The 22,801-nt window shown below is 39.1% G+C and overlaps 1 protein-coding gene and 1 long non-coding RNA gene across 52 annotated transcripts in view; one reads left to right on the plus strand and one right to left on the minus strand.

The window, feature by feature from the left end:
- The window catches only part of LOC310681995, a 44,547-nt gene that overhangs the window by 3,691 nt on the left and 18,055 nt on the right, over positions 1-22,801 (plus strand). For both annotated transcript variants that reach the window (XR_014513705.1, XR_014513706.1), the window contains exon 2: positions 9,733-9,847. This is a non-coding gene — a long non-coding RNA (uncharacterized lncRNA). The remainder of the gene's footprint in view (positions 1-9,732; positions 9,848-22,801) is intronic.
- The window catches only part of EPB41L3 (erythrocyte membrane protein band 4.1 like 3), a 129,373-nt gene continuing 106,597 nt past the window's right edge, over positions 26-22,801 (minus strand). For 11 of the 50 annotated variants that reach the window (XM_083450047.1, XM_083450046.1, XM_083450064.1 and 8 more), the window contains 13 exons: positions 19,463-19,516; positions 17,694-17,729; positions 17,497-17,562; positions 16,644-16,835; positions 15,341-15,415; positions 12,308-13,024; positions 11,683-11,805; positions 10,810-11,193; positions 9,698-9,829; positions 8,478-8,576; positions 5,877-5,957; positions 5,497-5,613; positions 26-3,900 (listed from right to left, as the gene is read on the minus strand). In XM_083450047.1, the coding sequence (XP_083306173.1) occupies positions 5,503-5,613; positions 5,877-5,957; positions 8,478-8,576; positions 9,698-9,829; positions 10,810-11,193; positions 11,683-11,805; positions 12,308-13,024; positions 15,341-15,415; positions 16,644-16,835; positions 17,497-17,562; positions 17,694-17,729; positions 19,463-19,516 (2,070 nt within the window). In that variant the 3' untranslated portion in view covers positions 26-3,900; positions 5,497-5,502. The remainder of the gene's footprint in view (positions 3,901-5,496; positions 5,614-5,876; positions 5,958-8,477; positions 8,577-9,697; positions 9,830-10,809; positions 11,194-11,682; positions 11,806-12,307; positions 13,025-15,340; positions 15,416-16,643; positions 16,836-17,496; positions 17,563-17,693; positions 17,730-19,462; positions 19,517-22,801) is intronic. The other 39 variants (XM_083450068.1, XM_083450053.1, XM_083450093.1 and 36 more) reach the window with 21 other exon arrangements.

Raw genomic sequence — 22,801 nt, forward strand, 5'->3', positions numbered from 1 at the left:
AGAAAAGACTGAGACAAAAGGCAGCTGTTAGAAACAGGCAAGAGCTTTTTATTTCATCTGGCACAGGATTAGGCAGTCAACCCAAAAAACAATCTATCAAAAAGAAACATTTATTTCCCAGGAAGTGCCCCCACACAAAGTTCACTAACATTGAGCCATCATTGTGCACTTCATTCTTATTCTAGCAGTGAGTACCCCTTTAAAGTAGAGAAATCTTATAAATCAATGAATTAGCTTTTGATAGCGTTCTTATTTTGATATGCCATGCTAAAATGTAGGCAATGTAGCAATAATCTTGGACAGAAGGTTACTGTCCAAGCACAAATTCTGTGCAGAACAATACAGAACAACCCTATGCACGCTTACTCAGAAGTAAACACCACGGTGTTCGGTGGGGCTTCTCCCCTAAGTTGTGTGCTTAGGATTGCATCCTTTGGGTGGATTCTGATGCCGTGCTTCAAAATAATGATGAAGATACTATTGCTTGTGTAGTGCAGCTTTCCCAAGCCTGGTACTCTCCAAGTGTTTGGACTACAGTTACCATTTCCCCCAGTTATTCAACATTGTGACTACGCCTGATGGGAGTTGTAGTCCAAAACATCTGGAGTCTAGGTAGGGGAAGCCTGGTGTAGTGGCAACTGAAGGTACAACATTGTCACATGAACCACTGTTTGATTGTCTGAAAGAAGCTGATGCTGTTTTTCACTATGACCTGACCTAGTTCTGGGAATCCACCTTTCAGCCACTTAAAAATAACTTTTCCCACATTTTAATAGCAAGTTTGAAACTGAGCTATGTGAACGTGTTGTTACAAATGGAATAGTGGACCTGTTCAAGGAAAGATATTTTTATCATGGGATGTATCAGTTAAACTGACCAAGTAGTACTTATTTATTTTTTTGGCTGTTTTATAACCCACTCTTCATTAAAATCAATATGAAAGGCTTACAAAGCAAATATTGTGACAATGGAAAATAAATCTGGTTTCAGAATCTATTTTTAAATGCTTGATGCCTTAACAAGGAGCATGGTCTCCTATCCCATCAACAGCTGCCACAGGTAAAAAGCTGATTTGGCATTCATAGAAATGTAAGATTATACTTGGATACTCTATTCCAAAACAGCACAATATGACAAGGGAAAGAAACAGATAATCTAAAGCCTCACATAACTAATCAATCTATGCTTGTTCACTATGTAACATAAGATGATTGTGCTGGAAGGAACAAGTTAAATATGCAAATAGGAAATCTTCAACAATAAATTAATTTAAAATGATTGGATGAGGGCGGCTTCCTACATTATAGGAGCAAGAGAGTTCCTGTGAGTCAGGTAGGAGTGGAAATACAACATAGTAATGTCTGTATTAATTATGTAGGATAGTAGAAGGTGCACCAACTTACATGTGTTATTAGAGTAAAAGAAACACTTTACAGCACAATCATATGCACATTTAGAAGTAAATCCCATTGTGTTCAATGCAATCAGAATTGCATTCTTATACAGAAAGCTACCTATTCAACTGGGAATGTATTTTGCAAAATTTTCACTGTTGTGCATTACCTGATCGTGATTTTCACTGGGTTAGCTAAGTAGATTAGCTATTTCTCCATGATATTTACAGATATAGGAGTCACTTATTAAAATATGCCTATTGATAGAATATGGAAGATAGTTCCAAGAAGACAAGACAAAACCTTCATCCCAATTGAAAGCTTTGTAGGAGCTGCAGTGAACAAAGGGGACACAAGGATGGAGCTGTCCCCAGCATATTGGGCATCAGTGAAATGGCTAGCAAACCCATCCCAGCCTGTGGATGTGTACAGCGCCAGTGGCAGATTTGTGACCCAGCTGAGAGAATGTGACACCAAGTGTGAGCTAGACATACAGCAGCCATTATTTATCTTGCTCCTGGCCATCACAGAAATTGTGATGGCCATGTATTAGCTCACTCATAGGTGCCAGTTTATACTATCAACCACCATGCATTCCAGCTGGGTCACAAGCCCATGGTGGCCCTGCGTACTCCTATAGATGATCACTGGGGTGGAGTGAGCACCTAAATTTGGCCAGAGATTCCACACATGCAAACACTACTGGACAATGGTTCTTAATTTTTATATAATTTATCTATAGATTATTTTCTCTTGATATATACTCTTTAAAAATATTTTTTAAACTTTTGATCTGTGCCAACGAGTCAGTTTTACTTCACAGAAGCTCCTACCACTCAATTCAGTTGGAAATCTGTGAATTTGGCCTTTATCAGTAAAAATAGCCATACAGATGGCCGTTTATGTATTTCAAAGGCTAAAAAATAGACTTTCAATTTTTCCTTCAATGAAAGGATACCATGAATGAACTGTGAATAGAAAGCTAAATCAAAACAGTAAAGGACATGACCCAGCCCAAATTAAGTAGTTTTAAGTCCCACAGCTTTTAGCAAGAGAACATGAAACACACACTTAATTCTCTTATTGGAATGGAACTTAGAAGTGCTTAACTATGGCTAGATTGTGTCCAGATTATTTGCTGAAACAAATAGTGCTCTAAAGTTTTAGAATAGAAAATATAATATATATATTTTTAAGCTAATACTCAAAAATAGTTAGTTGGTTGTACTATCCCGTTTCACTAACATGAAGCACATTACAGAGCTAAATTTCACACAAGAAATTAGAGGGCACCTATTGTATGTGCAAAAATTGTACAGAAGGAATATATTTGTACAATATTTCTTTAGGCTTGCTCTTCTATTTGTACCCATCTAAACACCATATTGTGGTCAATTGGAAGAATGTCTCTGTAATGCACATTAAAATGCCTGTTACATTAAACAAATGGTATTGATGTTTGAATACAGAAAACATGTTTTTTAGACATAGACAAATACAAATTTTGGTGCGTTTACCACTTTTATTTCACTATGCAGAAACATACATTCACCATGTGTTGTGATGTGACTGACAGTGTAATGAAGACAGTATCCCTCAAGTGAATGTGATAACCAATACCAAATAATGTTTAGTAGGTGTTCTGTACAGTTTAAGGCTTAACTCCGACCTAGGAAATGCTGACCAGACTCTGAAAATAAACATTTTTCTCTGAGAACAGAAGGGAAATCAATACAAAAAATGTCAAAAAATCAGACTAATATTTCTGAAATGGTAAGGAAAACACACATTTTCTTTAAAATAACCACAACGTAATTTATAGAATGAGGGTTTGTGAAGGGTGACTGAATTTCTAATTTTAAAGTCTGAACAATGCTAAAATTATTACTATCTATTAAAGGTCTCAAACCAGGTAAACAAAGCACATTTTGTAAGCATTTAAATAAGATTAGCGATTTGCCATTGTTTATTGGACAAGAGTAATAAAACCAGATGAAAACAATTATATGATTCAAGTTGTTTACTGAACAGTGTGTGTTATTGGCACATCTAACGTGATAAAACATTATACACAGTACCTATACAGCTTCTAGCATTTCAGGGCAATCTTCACTTACCCTAAACAAAAGTTTTGCCACCTAAGAAACTGTGGTTTGTTTAGATTTTCAATAACTGAAGGCATGAACTGATTCATGTGTAGCATGAGATCACTGTTTTATATTGTTGATGAACGTGCAGGTATAGATGGAAACTTAGTTTAGGAAAATTAAAATGCGGTGTTTTTTGTAATTTGTTCATTGCTTCATGCAAATATTGGGTTGCTAATGCTGATTCAGATTGCTGTAAATGGGACGATATTTCTGCCAGTGTCTTTAGTAACAATCAAGATTGATTCTTCCACATTGAAAATTTCTCTGGAGAGATGCAAGCCTGCTGGATTAGAACCAAGATTGTAGGCTCTGGTATTCCCACGTATGACTGAATTCATAAGGAAGCTACTTTATTCCTGCAGTAGAGAGAGTGTAGTTAAGATCTGGAAGCAACTGATTTAAAGCAGTAAATAAAACAAAAGTATTACAATGATTGCCACTAAAATTAAGACCAGATTCAAAGCCAATTGCAGTTAATGAGATTATAATTTGTATGAGGAATGTTTCAGGCTTATATGCTTTTTCTCTAGAACAATATACAGAATACATTAAATTATTCTTGAATTAATTTAAGATTCTGAGCTTTATGAGGACAGGGATCTATCTTTTTAAAAATGATTAGATGACGGTAGACAAACCAAAGCCCTTGGATATTTTAGATCAATAAAAAGATATGCAAATAAAATTTGCATCTCAATTATTTAAAGAGTTTAAAAATAGGGAAGGAGCTACAGTACAGTAGTAAATCACATACTCTGCACGGAGAAGAACTCAAATTCAATCCCTGGTATCTCCTATTGAAAGAACTAAGGAGATAGGCTGGAAAGATCCTGTTTGAGATCTCAGGAAAGCCAATGAGTACTAGGCCAGGTGGACCAATGGTCAGATTCAGTAAGGTATATTGAATTGAAACAATTGTTGAATGTTCAGAACAGAAAATTATCTTTAGCTCTCATTTTACTAAATGGGCCTAACCAAGGATGTTTTTATCAGGTAGTGATCTACTGGCCCTGCCTTTCACCTCAGAACAGCTTTGTCTCCTCTCCTCTATCATTACCACACTTCTAGCCAGCAGTTTGTAAATCTGCTAAGGCTACACGATGCACTGTCCTAATACTCCACATGAAAACATAATTTATATCATTATTTGTGAATACTTGTTGCTTGAACATTATGCTGTTGATTCAAAAAAGCAGAAAAGTCTTTCCCCCCTCCTTTTTTTTGCACACAACATTCAAAGCCACCTACAGATGATGTAGTAATAAGAGCTCTTGCATAGCATGTTAGTATGCACAATATATTCTAGCACATGCATTCAGTAACTGACACATTTTCAAGATGCCCATTTAGCCAGAATTTGTCAGCATGCCTTTATTGAATTGCAGCAATTAGAAAAACTATGAATGTCTCCCTTCAAGAAATAATGTAATTATTTGGGACGAACACAAACAGAGACAAAGACATTCATACCAGCACTTATTTCTCAGTAAAACCGAGAAAATGATATAATTTAAACGAAATGCCAACCATACCTGAACAGCTTTGCACTAAAAGTCTAAAATTAATGTTTCTGACCACTATACGGTAAGATGCAGCTGATTTATTTTGCAGGCTTTTTATGACATTATTTTATGAAATGCTTCCCTTCCCCCACAAGCCAAATGCATACAGTCTTTTCAGCTTTGGAAATTACAGAGCAAGATACTGGATTGCAGAAAATGCATAGCAACTAGCAAGCAGACAGAAGCAAATGGGTTTCTTCTATTTCTCTAACTGGCATTAATAGGGAGAGTGGGAGAAAGCTCTGCCCCCAAAACATAACTTTCAGAATCGCTGTTTTCACAAATGCCAGAGAGAATAAATAGAAAGGGTTAGAGATGAACTATGAAGGAAGAAATGATCTTTGACACATGCCAGCCCACGAGTGCCTGGGAAAAATCTCATCTTCTTACCTGTGATCAATCCTCCCCATCTTCAGGTGTGATTTCTGTTTCTTTATGTACCACTACTTTGGTCACTGACATGTCAGGGTGCTGCTCTTTGGCCTCTTTAATTGCCTGAGCCAGCGCCTAGCCCAAGGAAACCACAGAAGGGCAAAAACAAGAAGGAGGTGGAACATGCATGATCAGTAGCAAGGTGAAGAGAGATTCATGATAAATTACACAATTTGCAAATGAGGAAAAGTGATTCAAATAGGAATTTCATCTTTGATCTAAGTACTAATAATCCAGTTTAATTTAAAGGCATGCCAGTACTAATACTGCTTTTTTCGGTTTACAGTTAAAAACAGCAGATTAGCCTACGGATAGTTTTAGTTGCTTATAGATCATACCTGATCATGGTCAATGTCTGCATCTCCTGTGATGACTATTCGCTTTTCAATTCTTGTTTCTGATATGCCTCCTTTCACTGTCTAAAGGGAAGGAACAAATGTAGACTTCAAATAAAACATACTTTTTGCTCTTCAAATAAGGGGGGAATCCTTATTTGAGTTTTGCTGAAAGAAATGTATGTTGAGTGTTTCAAAATGGTTGACATCAATTATAAATGTATTTCTGTACAATCTGTATCTAATATATATTTTGTAATGTTGCTTGTTTGTTTGTGATGCAGTTTTGTACACCTCTTAATATTGCAACCAAATTTTGCATAACAGTTCCTGAGATAAAGGAGCAGTTTTGCTTTTCTGCTAAATGTTCATCCTGGATCAGGACAGCAATTACTCTTTCCATCATCATCGTTGTTGTTGCTGTTGCATTTATTAGTTCCTTTATACAGAAATAAATAGCTCAAATTGACTGAACTAATAAAATCTATTAAAAAGTATATGGTCCAGGCAAAGTGGGGAGGGTACTCTGTGTAACTGTTCACAATGGACCACTGCTTCTTTTCCATTTCTGTATTGGCACTTAAAGCCACAATACATCTTATTCTTTGTCAGCTATTTTGTGTAAACAAAAACAGACATTATAATTACAAATGAACTGTGTGGCTGTTGCTTGTGCCTGTAAGCATACGAGATAATAATGGTTATTACTGGTCACTACTGAATTCTTCAGAATTAAGCCAAGAAAGGTCATTGCAATAAAATATGAGATGCACAACTGTTTCTAGTAAATATCCCTAAATCAACTGCTTTGTTAATATGCATGTAAGATGAACACAGCAGCAGATCTGGCACTAGTAATAATAATAATAATAATAATAATAATAATAATAATAATAATAATAATAATTTATTTATACCCTGCCCATCTGGCTGAATTTCCCCAGTCACTCTGGGCGGCTCCCAATTAAGTGTTAAAAACAGCACAGTGTTACATATTAAAAACTTCCCTGAAGATGCCTTAAGATGTCTTCTGAATGTCAGGTAGTTGTTTATCTCTTTGACATCTGATGGGAGGGCATTCCACAGGGCGGGTGCCACTACTGAGAAGGCCCTCTGTCTGGTTCCCTGTAGCCTCACTTCTCGCAATGAGGCAACCGCCAGAAGGCCCTTGGCGCTGGATCTCAGTGTCCGGGCTGAACGATGGGGGTGGAGATGCTCCTTCAGGTATACAGGACCAAGGCCGTTTAGGGCTTTAAAGGTCAGCACTAACACTTTGAATCGTGCTCGGAAACATACTGGGAACAATGCAGATCTCTCAGAACCGGTGTTATGTGGTCCCGGCGGCCACTCCCAGTCACCAGTCTAGCTGCCGCATTCTGGATTAATTGCAGTTTCCAGGTCACCTTCAAAGGTAGCCCCACGTAGAGTGTGTTGCAGTAGTCCAAGCGGGAGATAACTAGAGCATGCACCACTCTGGCGAGACAGTCCATGGGCAGGTAGGGTCTTAGCCTGCGTACCAGGTGGAGCTGGTAGACAGCTGCCCTGGACACAGAGTTAACCTGCGCTTCCATGGACAGCTGTGAGTCCAAAATGACTCCCAGGATGCGCACCTGGTCCTTCAGGGGCACAGTTACCCCATTCAGGACCAGGGAATCCCTCACACCCACTCCCTGTCCCCCCAAAACAGTACTTCTGTCTTGTCAGGATTCAACCTCAATCTGTTAGCCGCCATCCATCCTCCAACCGCCTCCAGGCACTCACACAGGACCTTCACCGCCTTCACTGGTTCTGATTTAAAGGAGAGGTAGAGCTGGGTGTCATCTGCATACTGATGAACACCCAGTCCAAACTCCCTGATGATCTCTCCCAGCGGCTTCATATAGATATTAAAAAGCATGGGGGAGAGGACGGAACCCTGAGGCATCCCACAAGTGAGAGCCCAGGGGTCTGAACACTCATCCCCCCCACCACCACTTTCTGGACACGGCCCAGGAGAAAGGAGTGGAACCACCGTATAACAGTGCTCCCAGCTCCCAGCCCCTCTAGACGGTCCAGAAGGATGTTATGGTCGATGGTGTCAAAGGCCGCTGACAGATCCAGCAGAACTAGGAAACAGCTCTCACCTTTGTCCCTAGCCCGCCAGAGATCATCAACCAGCGCGACCAAGGCAGTTTCAGTCCCATGGTGAGGCCTGAATCCCGATTGGAATGGTCCGCATCCTCCAGGCGTGCTTGGAGTTGTTCGGCAACCACGCACTCAATCACCTTGCCCAAGAATGGTAGATTTGAGACTGGGCGATAGTTGGCCAAATTGGCCGGGTCTAAAGATGTTTTTTAAGAAGCGGTTTAATGACCGCCTCTTTCAGCGGGTCTGGGAAGGCTCCCTCACAGAGGGAAGATTCACCACCCCGCAGAGCCCATCGCCCAGCCCTTCCTGGCTTGCTTTTATCAGCCAGGATGGGCAAGGATCAAGGAGTCATTTAAGTCATTCCTGAATTAATTAATTAAAAACTTTATTGAAATAATTAAAAATAATTACCAAACACAAAGTTTTGTCTTCCAAAACAAATACATATTTGAGAAATCAGAGTTCTGAGAAACTTACTTTAGTGATATGTGTAGTAGTTGTAGTACTGGTAGTTTCAGATGTGATGGTCTGTGCGCTCATCAGAACTCCTGGTTCAGAGTCAGCACTAGGATCCGCCTAAAACAAGCAAGCCACTATTACCCTAATGTGATGAAAATATTGTTAATCATCTGAATGTATTAGTGTACAGTGGGAAAATACTCATTTAACCTGGGATTTAAAAGGCTACAATTTTTAGTACCGAAACACAAAGGGAATGGCAATTTTCTTATCGCTGAAAACCAAATAACAATGTATCACAGGGCAAACAGCTTCCTTATTATTTGAATATAATTAACATACCATTCATCTTTCACTCCTGCTAGCTTGATTGTGAGTCATAATTAGGAATATGTTGCATGCATTCTATGCAAATTGGAAAAATCCCTCGAATAAGCCTTTGAAAACTTGATATGAAACTAACTTGACAATATATGAAATATGAAGTTTAACCTGTATCCTTTCTTAAATATTTATTTCTTTAGCACAAACATGCCAATATTATCTAAAGTGTATTCTAAAGTACCGTATTTTTCGCCCTATAGGACACACTTTTCCCCCTCCAAAAATGAAGGGGAAATGTGTGTGCGTCCTATGGGGCAAATGCAGGCTTTAGCTGAAGCCTGGAGAGCAAGAGGGGTCAGTGCGCACCGACCCCTCTCACTCTCCAGGCTTCAGGAGAGCCCCAGCGCCAGCCCCACAAGGTCGGGGGACAGTGGGGAGGCGAAACGCCGCCATCCCGCTGTCTCCCGATGTGGTTTGGAGGCTGACAGTGGGGAGATGCGTGCTTCTCCCCGCTGCCTGCCCCGCAAGCTCTGGGGACAGCAGGGAGGCGCAGCGTGTCTTTCCACTGTCCCCGGACCTGGTCTGAAGGTGGGCGGCGGGGAGAAGAGCTCTTCTCCCCGCTGCCGGCCCCACAAGCGCCTGGGGGGAAAATAATTTTTTTTTCTTTATTCCCCCCCCCCCAAAAAAAACTTGGTGCGTCCTATGGGCCGGTGCGTCCTATGGGGCGAAAAATACGGTATTTTTTAAAAAACAAAAATGGGATTTACAGCACCAGTTAGGACGTTACTAGGTCAAAATTATATTGGAGGTCTCTTAGTCCAGATTCAATTAGATTTTGTACAGACATTGCATTGGCTTTGGTATGTCGCTACTAGCACCTTTATAGTATCTGTCTGTGTTACGTTATGTCTCACCTCTGAGGACTCATATGTAATGGTTTTTGTTTCAGTATGAACGATGGGCACTTCCTTCATAGAAATTTCCAACTTCTCCCCACCTGAAGAAACACTGCCAAAACTGACTGACTCAGTCTTCACAATTGGTGACTGTTTCAATGAAAAAAGGTAATTGTATGATATATCAAAGTAGTTCAAGTTTTGTAGTAATTGCAAAGGAAAAATGTAAAAGAAATGTCCTCTGCTACAGCAAGAGAAAAAGGATCTCTATTATACAGAAAGAAATACTCAGAAACATATCATAAGCACTTTAAAGTACTATTTATATCTCTTTCAGGACTATACTTATTTGGAGCCATCTTTAGAAAATAGCAGCTATGGACTTTTCGTACCTTAATTTTCATTTTGTTGTAGCCCAGACTAGCTTAAACTTATTTTCTTTCACTAACATATGCCATGTGTAATCAAACCCATGTTTATACCCATAGCAATTTGAGAGATGGGGGATTCTTATTACTGAGCTGAGAAATCTATACAGTAGAGACCATTCTTCGCAACTTTGACAAGTATATCTGGTGCCTAAATAAAGTGACAGATCTTGATGTTTCCAGAGAACAGCCAGCAATATCCTTAGGCTCAGGATCAGGTAAGATCCATTGCAATGCCAACATGGATAGTCCCTGATCCTCAGCACTATGGAATCTTCTTTATAAACTGCATGATGCCCAAGGAACAATAGAGTAAAATAAATGAAACCAGCAACAAGCCTCATGGCTGCCATGCAAGGGGGAAAACACGGACTGCATCATGAGGTATTTGCTACACAGAACACACACCATCATGTAGGAGAACAGCTTGTACACCATCTGAATATTGCCACATGTATTTCATCTCATGAACATGCAGTGCTAATTGCATGCAATTGTGTACATGTGGTCTAAACTCAACTTTTTTACATGGAAGCCATCGCAGGAAACCATCACACACGACCATGTCATTTAAGGTGAGAAACAAACTGCTTACAATAACCATCTAGCATTTGCTTTAACACTTTGTTAGTGAATCTAATTTAAAGAGGACACAAATGTATGCTTTTGTGCAGAATTGGCTGCTCAGACATTTTTAGTTACCTCAAAAAGAGGTTTTCTTTCCAGTGCATCCAAAGCATGGGCTGCTGCACTCTCCTCCTGATCGTGAGATACAGTAGCAGTTTCTTCCTGTTTGGTTAAAGCTTTCTCAGCCTCCTGCATCTTTTCCTCTTTAGCCCCCTCAGTCACAGCAGAGCCCTCCTTCCCTTTGATGCTAGAAGCCACATGCGATATTGCCTCTGCTGTTGTATCCAGCTGAACGCCAGCCAATTTAGCAGCATCCCCACTTGCATGCACACTCATCACATGTCTCTCCTCCACCATTACAGTTTCCTGCACAACCTTCTTCACAGCCTCCTGTTGCTTCTCCTCCTCTGTCTTCTTCTCACTAGAACGTATCTCCTGATCGGTTTTAGCTTCTGTTCTCTGCAGGGAAAAGAAGTTAATATCAAAAGCTAATGTGGCGTATAACTACAATGCTAAAGCGTATTAGTCTTGGCCAATTTTTCTTTGTTTTGCTTGCTTTTTTATACAGGGTGTTTGCTTGAGTTCTCATAAAACTGGATAGTGGTACAAAAGTTAACAGAATGTAATTTATCGTCATCTGAAATACTCATTTAAAGTCTCAGTGTACTTCCAATATATTAAACAGCTCAGAAGGAAACAACAGAAAACACCCGGTTGTTCTTTTCAGGGTTTTATGTGTGCTCTAAATTGAGGGGGAAAGCTAACCAGCATATGGTGCTATATTTTCCATGCAGATTTTGAAGATAGTAATGTATATAAAGTAACACTAGTACACCTACGTGCAAAATAAAAATCAAACTATCACCACAAAGTTTTTTTTTTAAAAAAATCCCCAGTCCCATCAGGGTAAAATAATAATAAAATCTAAAGATGGAATCAAATGGCCACCTGTGCCCAGCTATGTGAAGTAGATGTAACCCCTCCTATGAACTCAGTTGGTTTTCTTGCAGACTCTATTAAAGTGAAGATATCTGAACCATCCAGAGCTTTTTCACCGGAGAGCTGTTTTGTCTAAATGGACAGAAAAATGTAGAGTCACACACAAGCACATACACACAAACAGAAGCAGATACGCACTCGCACGCACGCACACACACACACATTGTGTTAATAGACAAAAACAGACAGACAAAGGAAAGGAGGTAAAGTGGTGGGGATACAGAGAGGAAAATAATGGGAAAATAAATTAGCACAAGTCTGTAATGACTATAAGCAGTAATCTAAAATTAAAAAAAAAAGTTGTTAGCATTAGGATTTTGCTGGTCTTGTGAAGTATTTCCCCCCTTCCAAAACAAGCCATAGCAGCATACTACTGTTCAGTAACACTGAAAGCCTAAAAATGCCTGGTTTGTATTGTGTTAATTGGCTTAAACCATGAGGAAATAATAAGAAGCTGGGTTGGCTGTTGTCAACATAAAGCCAGGCAGCAAAAGGACCGAAAGGCAGGGTAGTGAGGGTATTGCCTAAAGAAGTCATGCTTTTATCTTTAAGCTGTGGCAAAGTTGCATGTTACCACTACTCTTGATGCTGATGATTCAGTAACATAGTGAGCAGTAGCAATGGTCAAGGGTGGTTCTCTGGAATACTTCCACTCAGATATATTCTTTTCTTTCCGACCAAATGCCTCTCCTTTTAGTCTTTCACTGTCAAGAGGTTTCTCAGCTCTGGAAATCTGTATGCTTCCCAGTGTATCACGCAACTGTGAATCCTGGTCCATCTTTAAGGTCTTCTTCAAACTTTCATCTTCAGGGCTCTGCAGCCGGGAGTCTGTCTCTTTAATAGGTGTCAAAGATTCAGATACCCTTCTTTTTGAATCAGATAATTTTCTGGCTCTCTCATCAGTAATTGGTTCTAGAATTTCATATTCTGCTACTACGGGAATGATTTTCACAGATTCTGGCACTGCCCTTTCCATTTTTTGAAATGCTTCGAGTGATGATGGCGCAATTTTTTCTCCCTCTTTTACTTTAGTGGTCATGGTTAGAATTTTCCCAGAAACAGTATCGTAGGATTTTCCTAAGGTGTACATTTTCTGCTTATTGTAGTCTTTCGACTGCAATTCACCTTCCAAGTCCTCAAAGCTCTGTATGTCAGTGGATTTTAAAAGCTTGCCAGGGATGTCACCAGTTTTACTGCTCACAGTCATTACTTTGTATGTCACAATGGTTTTCGATTCACCATCAACTACCTCAGTGGGTACTTTGTCTACAATAACCCAATCCTCAGTGCCCTATATTTGAAATATAAAAGCTAAATTAGAACAACTAGTGGTTTACCTTTGTGTTAGGAAACTAAAATATAATACCTTTTAAGAAAGTACAATAGCCATCTAGAGATGATATACATTTTATCCTGTGTAGTTTTCAAAAGTCTGTAGGCATCTTAAGTATTTCAACTTGTAGAAACTAAACTTAACAACATAAGTAATATAAGAAGGAACATCACATTATTATTCCTAAACCAATTTACTTAAAATATATTGACTACTGAAAATACTGTATATTGCAGGGTAGTCTTATCAGAAGTTATTTACACTATTGTACAGTTTTCTATTCAGTATACATTACATTCTAAGGATTCAGTCCCAAACATGCATATTTAGAATATGTAGCAATGAAATAATTTGCACTTACTCCCAGCAATAAATGTTTAAAACTGCTGTGCAGGTATTACAGAGTTTGAATGAGACAAACTGGATCCTTGTTTGCTGAGAAGTGGTCAACATAATCTCCCTCTTGCAATTTAACCTTTAGTTCCACTGGCTAGGGGCGAAGTCTACAAGTTGCTCTACATTACTTTTTAAAGAGTATTCACAAAGGTATGATCCTTTCTCACATGAGCACAGAAGGGATTCTCATAAATTTATTTTCCCCCTTTCCCCCAAACATGCATGAGAAATGACCTAGGACAGCACTAGATAGGAGTCACCAATGTGTCACCTGAAAAGTTATTGAGTGGTGTCCCCAACAGGGGCCCCAGATTTTGAGCTTTCATTTTTTTTAAAAAAAGTAAGTCTATCCTTCCTAGAAAGTTATGAAGCAAAATGTGTAGATACCCTTCTATGTGATTTCTGTGTAATTAGCCAACCTGTCAGTGTTTCTAGTCAATGTGTGACTTCAGAGTGGTTTTGGTAAGTGAGTTGAATACCAGGCAATAGGAATATCTGGAACTGAGGAATCTCTGGAATCTCTAAAGAACCGTTGTTTCCCCCCCTTTTCTCCTTTGTGCACTTTTCCTGCTTTGTCTTATTTTACAGGGTTTTTGGAATCCATATAGCTTGCTCTTTACTCTTTTCTTAGCAATCAGTATGAATATTTTCTGTGGTGGGTTCATCTGACATCAGGTACTCCCTGGAAGTTATTTTCTGCAAATATTATTGTACTATAAGTACAGATGGAAGTTAAAGAATCCTCTCCTCAAGTGGCAAATACAAAATGTGAAAACTCTGCAGAGAACCTTAGGACTCAAACCTGGGCCCTCTTTCACTGTATAGGTAACTGGGCTCCACAGTCACTTTCAGACTCATTGTTAAAACCGTGTTTATGGAAGACAAACTTACACAGCTACGAGTGATCGCCAAAGAAGAAGAAGAAGAGTTAACTTACAGTACAGTGATAAATTTGTCTACTCAAAAGTAGGTCTCTTTGTGTTTAATGGAGCTTGCACCCAAGTAAGTGGATAGAGGAGGGCAGCTGAGGCTTTGGTTTAGGTTTATAATAGGTGAAACAGGGTTAATGTGCCTTTCAGCTGTATCTCCACAACCAGGACCAGCAGGACATAGCTGACTTCCCGCAGCAAGCATGAGGTTGTTAGGGGAAAGGAGAGAGAAGCAACAGCGACTGCACCCTCTCTAATTTTATGTTATGCCACACCCCCATGGCATCCATTTTATCACTGGCACCCAGAGCACTCTCCCAAAATTCAGGTGTCCAAACTGGCTGGCGATCCTTGCCTTAGGGCAGTCTGGGGCTTAGCTTACACACAAATATGCCATTTAGGATATGTGCCCTCTGAAGCTTGAATAACGACCAAGCATAGGGAGAGAGGCGAGCGAGGTTATGAGTATGTGCACAACCTTTCCCTGTAAGCCTCTCTCCCTGCCTGGATATATTCACGTGGAAGAACAAGGAGAGAAAATTGACTCTCTTGAATCCTATTAGGATCTTTGATTGGGGGCACCATACTTGCATACTTACAGATATTGACAATAGACATTAACATCTGGCAGGAGCAAGTGAATGTGTTCAAACGTGTATGATAACGAGAATATTCATGAAGAAACTGGGATTGGACATGAACCCCACCCCTTCCAGATGAACACAGCGTAGTATTTTCAATGAGACATTTACACATGCAAATGCAAACGAAGGGATCTCACAGACCTTTGCAATGTATTCATTTAGTCTTGCAATCTGCTTGACAATTTTACCTGCTACTGACTTTTTAAAATAGAAAATTGCTTAGAAAAAGGAGTATGATGTGTTTATCAAGCCAGTAGCACAAAATGTGGCCTGTTTGAATCATAAGAAAGTGTGCTGCTTTTTACCTGAGAATCAAGGTATGCAGTGCTTTCCTTCTGCAAAAATATACGCTTTTCAGATTTTTCTCTTTCTTCTTTGGTCTAATGAATAAGAGGGAATGGACGCATAAATATATGAGCTTTAATAAACACGCCTTATCTTTTCACTTGCTAAGGCACGAGTATCATCATCCTCATCATCATTATTCCCTGCCCATCTGGCTGTGTTTCCCCAGTCACTTACTGAGCTATCTTGCTTAACAAACAAAGGAGAAAACTGATTTTTGAGCAATGCGGGGAGAGAAGCAAGTCCATCAAAGCTAGCATTTCAGATGGTGGCTTTAACAGCTCATCTTAGGTAGAATTAGACATTCTTAAGTTCATTGATTTTAGTGGTCTAAGGGATGCCCAATTCTGCACAGTATCATTATATGGGACATTGCACAGTGCCTGCAGACGTTCCTAAAATTCTGAATGAAAACAGGATGTAAACTAATTCCCTGTCAGCAGTCTGTAACTAATTTTCATCTGCTACCAGTTACCTTAAGGGACGCGGGTGGCGCTGTGGGTAAAAGCCTCAGTGCCTAGGACTTGCTGATCGAAAGGTCGGCGGTTCAAATCCCTGCGGCGGGTTGCGCTCCCATTGCTCGGTCCCAGCGCCTGCCAACCTAGCAGTTCGAAAGCACCCCCGGGTGCAAGTAGATAAATAGGGACTGCTTACTGGCAGGAAGGTAAATGGTGTTTCCGTGTGCTGCACTCGCTCGCCAGATGCAGCTTTGTCACGCTGGCCACGTGACCCGGAAGTGTCTCTGGACAGCGCTGGCCCCCGGCCTCTTAAGTGAGACCCTAGAGTTGGACACAACTGGCCCGTACGGTCAGGGGTACCTTTACCTTTACCAGTTACCTTACAGGTGGCGCGTTCTTCTACAGGGCCATAGGTCTCCCTATAGTGGAGGTGGGGAGGCATGTAGGAGACTGGTCCCCTGATGGTTAGCAACAAATAATGATCTTGACTGGGTTATGTTTTGTATATGTTATGAATTCAGGAACAGGAATCCTCTATGCTTGGCTGATCTGTGACCATTTTACCTCCTAGGTTTGCTTGGTAGAATAATAAAATTCTACCATCTTTTCTTTTCATCCAGCTACCAAAAAAAATAATAATATTTTTGTTTCAGATCTTTAGCATATCTTGGCAATTTTGTACCCCAACTGGTATTTATGGCAACCTAATTTAACATATGCATTTTTTTAATTGAAATTGGTTGGCCTATTAAGCACCCATGAAAGTTTTACTGGAGAGTTAAAGGTTGAAGGACAGAAAGATCACCTCTTCAGGCACAAGTGGTTCAATCATAGGAGCTTCTTCATGTCTTGCAGCAAGCCGGACTGGTGATGTAGAAAGCCTCTTCTCCCATTCATTGGTCCCTGAGGTATCTGCGGAAGTTTCCAAGAATGTCCGTTTCAGCTCACTTATATTGGTCTGGTGTTTCATCAGGTCTTCCTGGTTTTTATCTAGTTCCTGAAAAGAAAAAAAGAAAAACAGCATTTTTAAAAATACCTACTTTATCTTAATTGACAAGATATGAAAAAAAAAAACAAGTCATGTGCGTTAGTCAGCAAAAGAAGCCTTGACAAGATTATGTCTCACAACAGTAACACAACACTCTCGGGGAACTGTGGTGTTTCAAAGGATAGTCACATATAAACTCTTAGGACACTTTGCACATAGCATGGTGGCAAACTCACCCTTGCCGCTCAGGGTACACTTGTGAGGGATCTCTGCAGCCAGTCCCAGCTCCCTGGCAAGTTTACCTCTATTAACAGGCATTTCTACTTTATGTTTTTACACATATGTGGAAAAGATTTTATAGGCTTACTTCAAAATGCAATGTGTAAAGTGGTCCTAATTCATTAAGCATCAAATATTCTTAGGATGGTCAGATTTTATACACATTCTACCTGTTAAGAGGTACATCTACATACCCCTGATCTACATATATACAAACACAGTCCTAAACAACAGTGTAACAGAAAGTCATAATCTTAGGAGAGAGAGAGAGGCATTTGATTTATTAGCAAGTGAAAATACACATCCCATGCATCAGAGTGCAGATCCACAGCTTAACCACTATATTCAAATCACAAGGAGAGTACATGCACTGGTATATACCAATACCAACCTCTAACATAAGATTACTATGTTTGACATACACATTTTCACCCTTTATGCGCTTAATCAGACTATTCTGAAAAAATTGAAAGAGAAAGGGAAAAGTAAGGGCCATAGTACTGAAAGGATACAAAATGCTGTTCTGGGTAAATTGGTAGAGGAAGTGTACCAACAATTAAGCATAAGACAAGCCATTCTTCCACCTACCTGTGCCTTGAGATCACCATCTTCTTCTTGATCAGACTGTTAATATAGGAAAGATTGGGAAAAAATACTTTATGTCTACAATAATTATAATAGCTTTTTAAAGTGATTCATATACATTATCTCAATAATCTGGTCCTATAGAACATGAATGTGCACACTGCAGTTTACCTCAGGCACTCAAATAAGGATGTTATGGTTTAAATAACTTGGAAAGGGGAATTCCAAAAGTGTGCAGTGAATTTTATGGTGCTGATTGGCTTATTTCGTTTTACATTTGTATTGTTAATTGCAATTTTCATATTGTTTGTACAATGGGATTCTTGAGTGAAGGGTGGACTAGATTTCACTGAAGCAGGTTTTGAAGAAACACCAACTATTCAGTGAAATGCAAATAAGCTCCTCTCTACCTTCATAGTTTTGGATAGTAAAATTGTATTCATACTTTTATTTAGTATGGGGTTTTTTAAATCTTAAGATAACACTGAGGCAGATGGTTCTTTCTGTCTGAACATTCAGAAGAAGGATCGAACAGGCTTCCTAAATTAGGAAGGTATTTAGAAGCTGGAGACTATGGGCTGAATTCAGACTTCCTGTGAGTGGACTTCCCAGGGGCTGAGGAGGTGTTTCATGTGCCAGAAACAGAAATAAAATCTGAGAGCATTCAGCACAGTAGCCCCTGTATTATGAAACACTGTCACAGTGGAGTTGAGGCAGGTGTCAACATTGTATGGATTTGGGTGTGCTATGAAAATTCAGCAAAAAAATTAAAAAATGCTAATTTTATGTGGTTGCTTTTAATCAGTGCTTTTTGTTGAGATAGTGCTCACTTATGGATTACCATCACTTCTTTTTTTGCTACAGAAGGCACTTTTATCAATATTCAGATACTGGCACCTCATTCCCCCTCACCCCAAAAGCACTGGTTTTATTTATTATGTATGCTGTTCTGTTTTTTATTTTGCAGTAAATCATTTAGCAGAACTCTGATTATAGGCAATTCACTGTCTGTATTTGTGTGCAAGCTATATTTCAGAAGCCAAATAATGCTACTATATGAATTAGTTACTTTGCATCTGGTTGCTTTGCTATTGTTTTATTTCTATGTACTATGTTTCTTTTATTCTAAAATAATACACAACAAAGCATATTTGAAACATTGAGTTTTAAAAACATGCCACAGAAACAAAATGGCCTAGGATGATAGGAGTAGGCTTCACTCTCAAAAGCTGAAGAATAAAGGGCAGAGAAATGCAATCCTTCCCATGCAAACCCTTTAAGTTTCATATAAGTGAATGTCATTCGCTAAGGGAAAAAGCTGCCCTCCACGCGTGAGACTGACAGGAATCCCATAGTGAAGTTACTGTGTCTTGGTGCACAGCATAGAGAGATGCACTGTATCTTACAGGAGCCATTCAGTATACACTCTGACTCCACCCCCCCACCTTAGCTCATCATGATCATAGGCGTTTTGCTAGTGTTTTATGTATTTGGGCTCCAATATCTGGAAACTACATACATGAATAGCACCCAAGTACAGCTTTTCTAATTAGTACTGGTGCTTTGAGATGAAAAGCTGCAAATCCTTCATGTATGCAAAATGTGTGTGGTTATGTATTGTGTATTCATGTATCAGATCCTGAGCCCATATTGTGTTGAAAAGGGTGTTCTATTCCATGAATAACAGGCAAAACAGTGCTAATGTGCAAGATCTGATGGGAGAAGGTACATGATACACTCTTTGACAACTGTGTGATATCAACTGTACAAACCTCTGTGGCAGTGGTTTCCCCATCAGCTGCAGTATCTGTCCTTTCACTGTCAGTCTGTTTTGTTATACAAGTAACCAGGTTCCAATGGGTAAGCAGGAATAAAGAATAAACCCAGTTTGTAAGTAAACACAAGTCAGAGGTTGATTTGCCAAGTCTACATCCCTGTGAACTGCACTTGAGTTGCTTTTCAAACTATAGACACTTTAAAAGAAGCAAAATCAGGAAAAAAAACAGACCAGACTCAGAGGAAGGCTCAAGGCATACTGTACAAAGAATATGGCTTTTGATTTAAGACATTATTAGCCAAACAAAATAGTACCAGAAAAAGTATGTAAGTATAGCTTTTAATTCTACTGAGGAAAGCCAGGTGGCTTAACAAGAAGTAAAGCTTCCAAAAGCAATTAGTCCAACTACAATGCACAAAAAGTACGTTTTTAATGAAAAATTAGAAAAATGTTGGTAGTTTATTGAGTTCATATTTGAAAAGGGAAAAAGCAGAAATAAATTTGTTTGTATATATGCATATACATAGCTACTTTAACAGTCACCTGACTTTCAGCCCCTCATTTGTACAGATTTTATTTTCCTCACATATAAAAAAGGGTATAAGGCTGTCTGCATTACCAAAGTGTTTCAAGAGATGGGTTAAATGTAACAGAATCTGCTATTCTTTCTTTGAGAGAATTGCAATTCTCAACCAACATATGAGATGCTGATACCAATTCTAACACTGTAAGGACATATTTAAAAATAAAAAAGACAAAAAGACTTTCCATTCCAATTTACAAAACATGACAATTATTTTTAAAAAATAAAATAATAATGACATTTAGTAGGTACAAATGATCCAAGTGAAACAAAGCACAGCATTATCCATCCTAATCTACTGGTAACTAAGAATGTATCAAGAACATCTTTGTTATTAGTGCCTCAAAATGAATTACTACATCCAGGTATTATCAACTTTTAAAAAGTTGATGAAGTATTGGGATGGGGTTAGGGAAATCTTTCAGATTTTACAAATAGTGAAACTTTTTTTTAAAAAAAATCCTAGATATTTCACACACTTTAAATTATATTCTTGCTGTGTTAGGATCATCAGATGGGCAACAAAACTGAATTCTGCAAGCCCTTATGACTGCAAAGAGGCTTATACAGTATTTCAAAGATTGATGGATAGGTTCCTGCCACCCACTACTCAGTGGTCTTACTGGCCTTTCTGTGTTCTGAATATATATCTTATAATCATTGCTCTTGTTTAGATATCTATTTGGACAAATGGACTGCTGATATTAATATATTTGTAAGTTCAGCCCAGACACTGAGGTCCAGTTCTGAGGGCCTTCTGGCAGTTCCCTCATTGTGAGAAGTGAAGTTACAGGGAACCCGGCAGAGAGCCTTGGAGCATCCGCCCACTAAAACACCCTCCCATCAGTTGCCAGAGAGACAAACAATTATACAACCTTCCATAGACATCAGAAGGCAGCCCTGTATCAGCAAGTTTTTAATGTTTAATTGTGTGGATGTGGGTGGGTGTATTCTGTTGGAAGCTGCAGAGTGGCTGGTGCAACTCAGTCAGATGTATGGGGTACAAGTAATAATTTAATGGTATTATAAGTTAAGAATGGGACATTATTTTTATAGTTACTGTGACAATATTTTATACTTTTTATATTTGCAAAATAAAAAATATATAAAAGAAAACCAAATTATATTCATAAAAGGAAAGCTGTATGGTAGCTCAGCGCAATATAAAGCTTCCATTCTCATCAGTACAGGTTTTGCCAGCTTTACTGGTCACAGGTAACACAATGTTGTAAGAATATGTTAGATAGTTTCTGATGGCACCATGCCAGTTGTGTCCAACACTGAGTACAATAAATATTTCAAGGGCTTGAATAATCTGTAAAAAGACCATGTGTGAGCAATGTCAGGCTCCAAGAAGATATTCTGAAAAAGTAGAGATCCTTCTCACAGCCACTCAATTTGCTACAGTAAACTGGTAGGCTGTTTGGTTTGATCAGCATGAAGGGTACAAGTACATATATATTCCCTATCTTGTACTGGGCTTGACCTAGACTGGGACCCCATCCACGTGTATTTGAAAGGGAAATGCATGCAACAAACAAACAAAAAGTCACCAACTCAGCACACACATACCCTTAATACTTGAAAAATATTTTTCACCCAGGAAACCATACTGCAAAACAAAAGCATGATTTCCTTTCCTTTCTGAAGTTAAGCTGGTCCAGGTCTGGTCAGTGCCTGAGGCAGTCCACATGGAGGCCACATGTACATCTTATGTCCCATGATATAAGAATGGTGAAATATAAATAGAAGTTAGATACAAGTCCAGGAGTCAGCAGCAGGCTTGGATCTATACCAAGGGAAAATTTTCACTTAAGCAATATCCCTTACATGCTAATGCCTGTGTTGCCTGGGGCTCAAAGGATGTAGACCAAAACATTTGGTGGACACCATGTTGTGTGAGCCTGTTGTTCAGATCACTTAGCAAGGCAAAGCTCAGTAGTGAGTTTGTGAATGGCAGAGATTTGTGTTACATATTTAGTATGACACTATTCTATAACACTAATTAAAATGATTTGCATATATTAATTGTCACTGGGGTTCACATGAAACCATCTACTCTATTGGCAACTTAAAAAAAAAAATCAACTAACCCATTTTATTAAACAAAATAAAATTGAAAGTAGCAGGCTGCAGTTCTATACACACTTACCTGGAAGTATGTCCCATTGAACTCAGTGGGGCTTACTTCTGAGTAGACATGTACAGGGTTGCACTGATAGCGAGTTTTACATGTGTGGGTTAATTTTAAACCATGAATAATTTAAGTATTTCCTCTGGTGTAACTCTATAAAGACTGATTTTGGCTTACTTCTATCAGGGTATGAGTAACCATATGCTAAGTATGCTGGTGGGCAGAGTCTTAGGAATACTGGTAATTAACCCTGCAGTATAAAGTGCTATTTTCTGCACAGGAAAGCAGAAGCAATATCTCTAGAAATGCCTTTCAACTAATTTTAGAGGCAATGTTCAAAATGGAGATTCTATCACCTCCAAGTCTTTTACAGCTTTTATCAATTGAAGCAAGAATCTGAATGCTAAATTGTATGTCTGTGGACGAAGCACACTCAAGGTATACAAAGCTAACAAGTTGCTAGCTGAGTGAAGAAAGCAAACCAATGCAAAACAGTAAAATGAAATCTCAAGGGGCCTTAAGAAAAGCAGGTTTCCCCAGGAGCAGGAAGTTGTAAAAGGGTAAGCAGATAATCACTGACCAGCATTAATTTTGAATAGTACACTACTGTGCTGGAA

The sequence above is a fragment of the Podarcis tiliguerta genome, assembly GCF_965153285.1.
Source record: "Podarcis tiliguerta genome assembly, chromosome: 7".
In the NCBI taxonomy this organism is placed as follows: domain Eukaryota; kingdom Metazoa; phylum Chordata; class Lepidosauria; order Squamata; family Lacertidae; genus Podarcis; species Podarcis tiliguerta.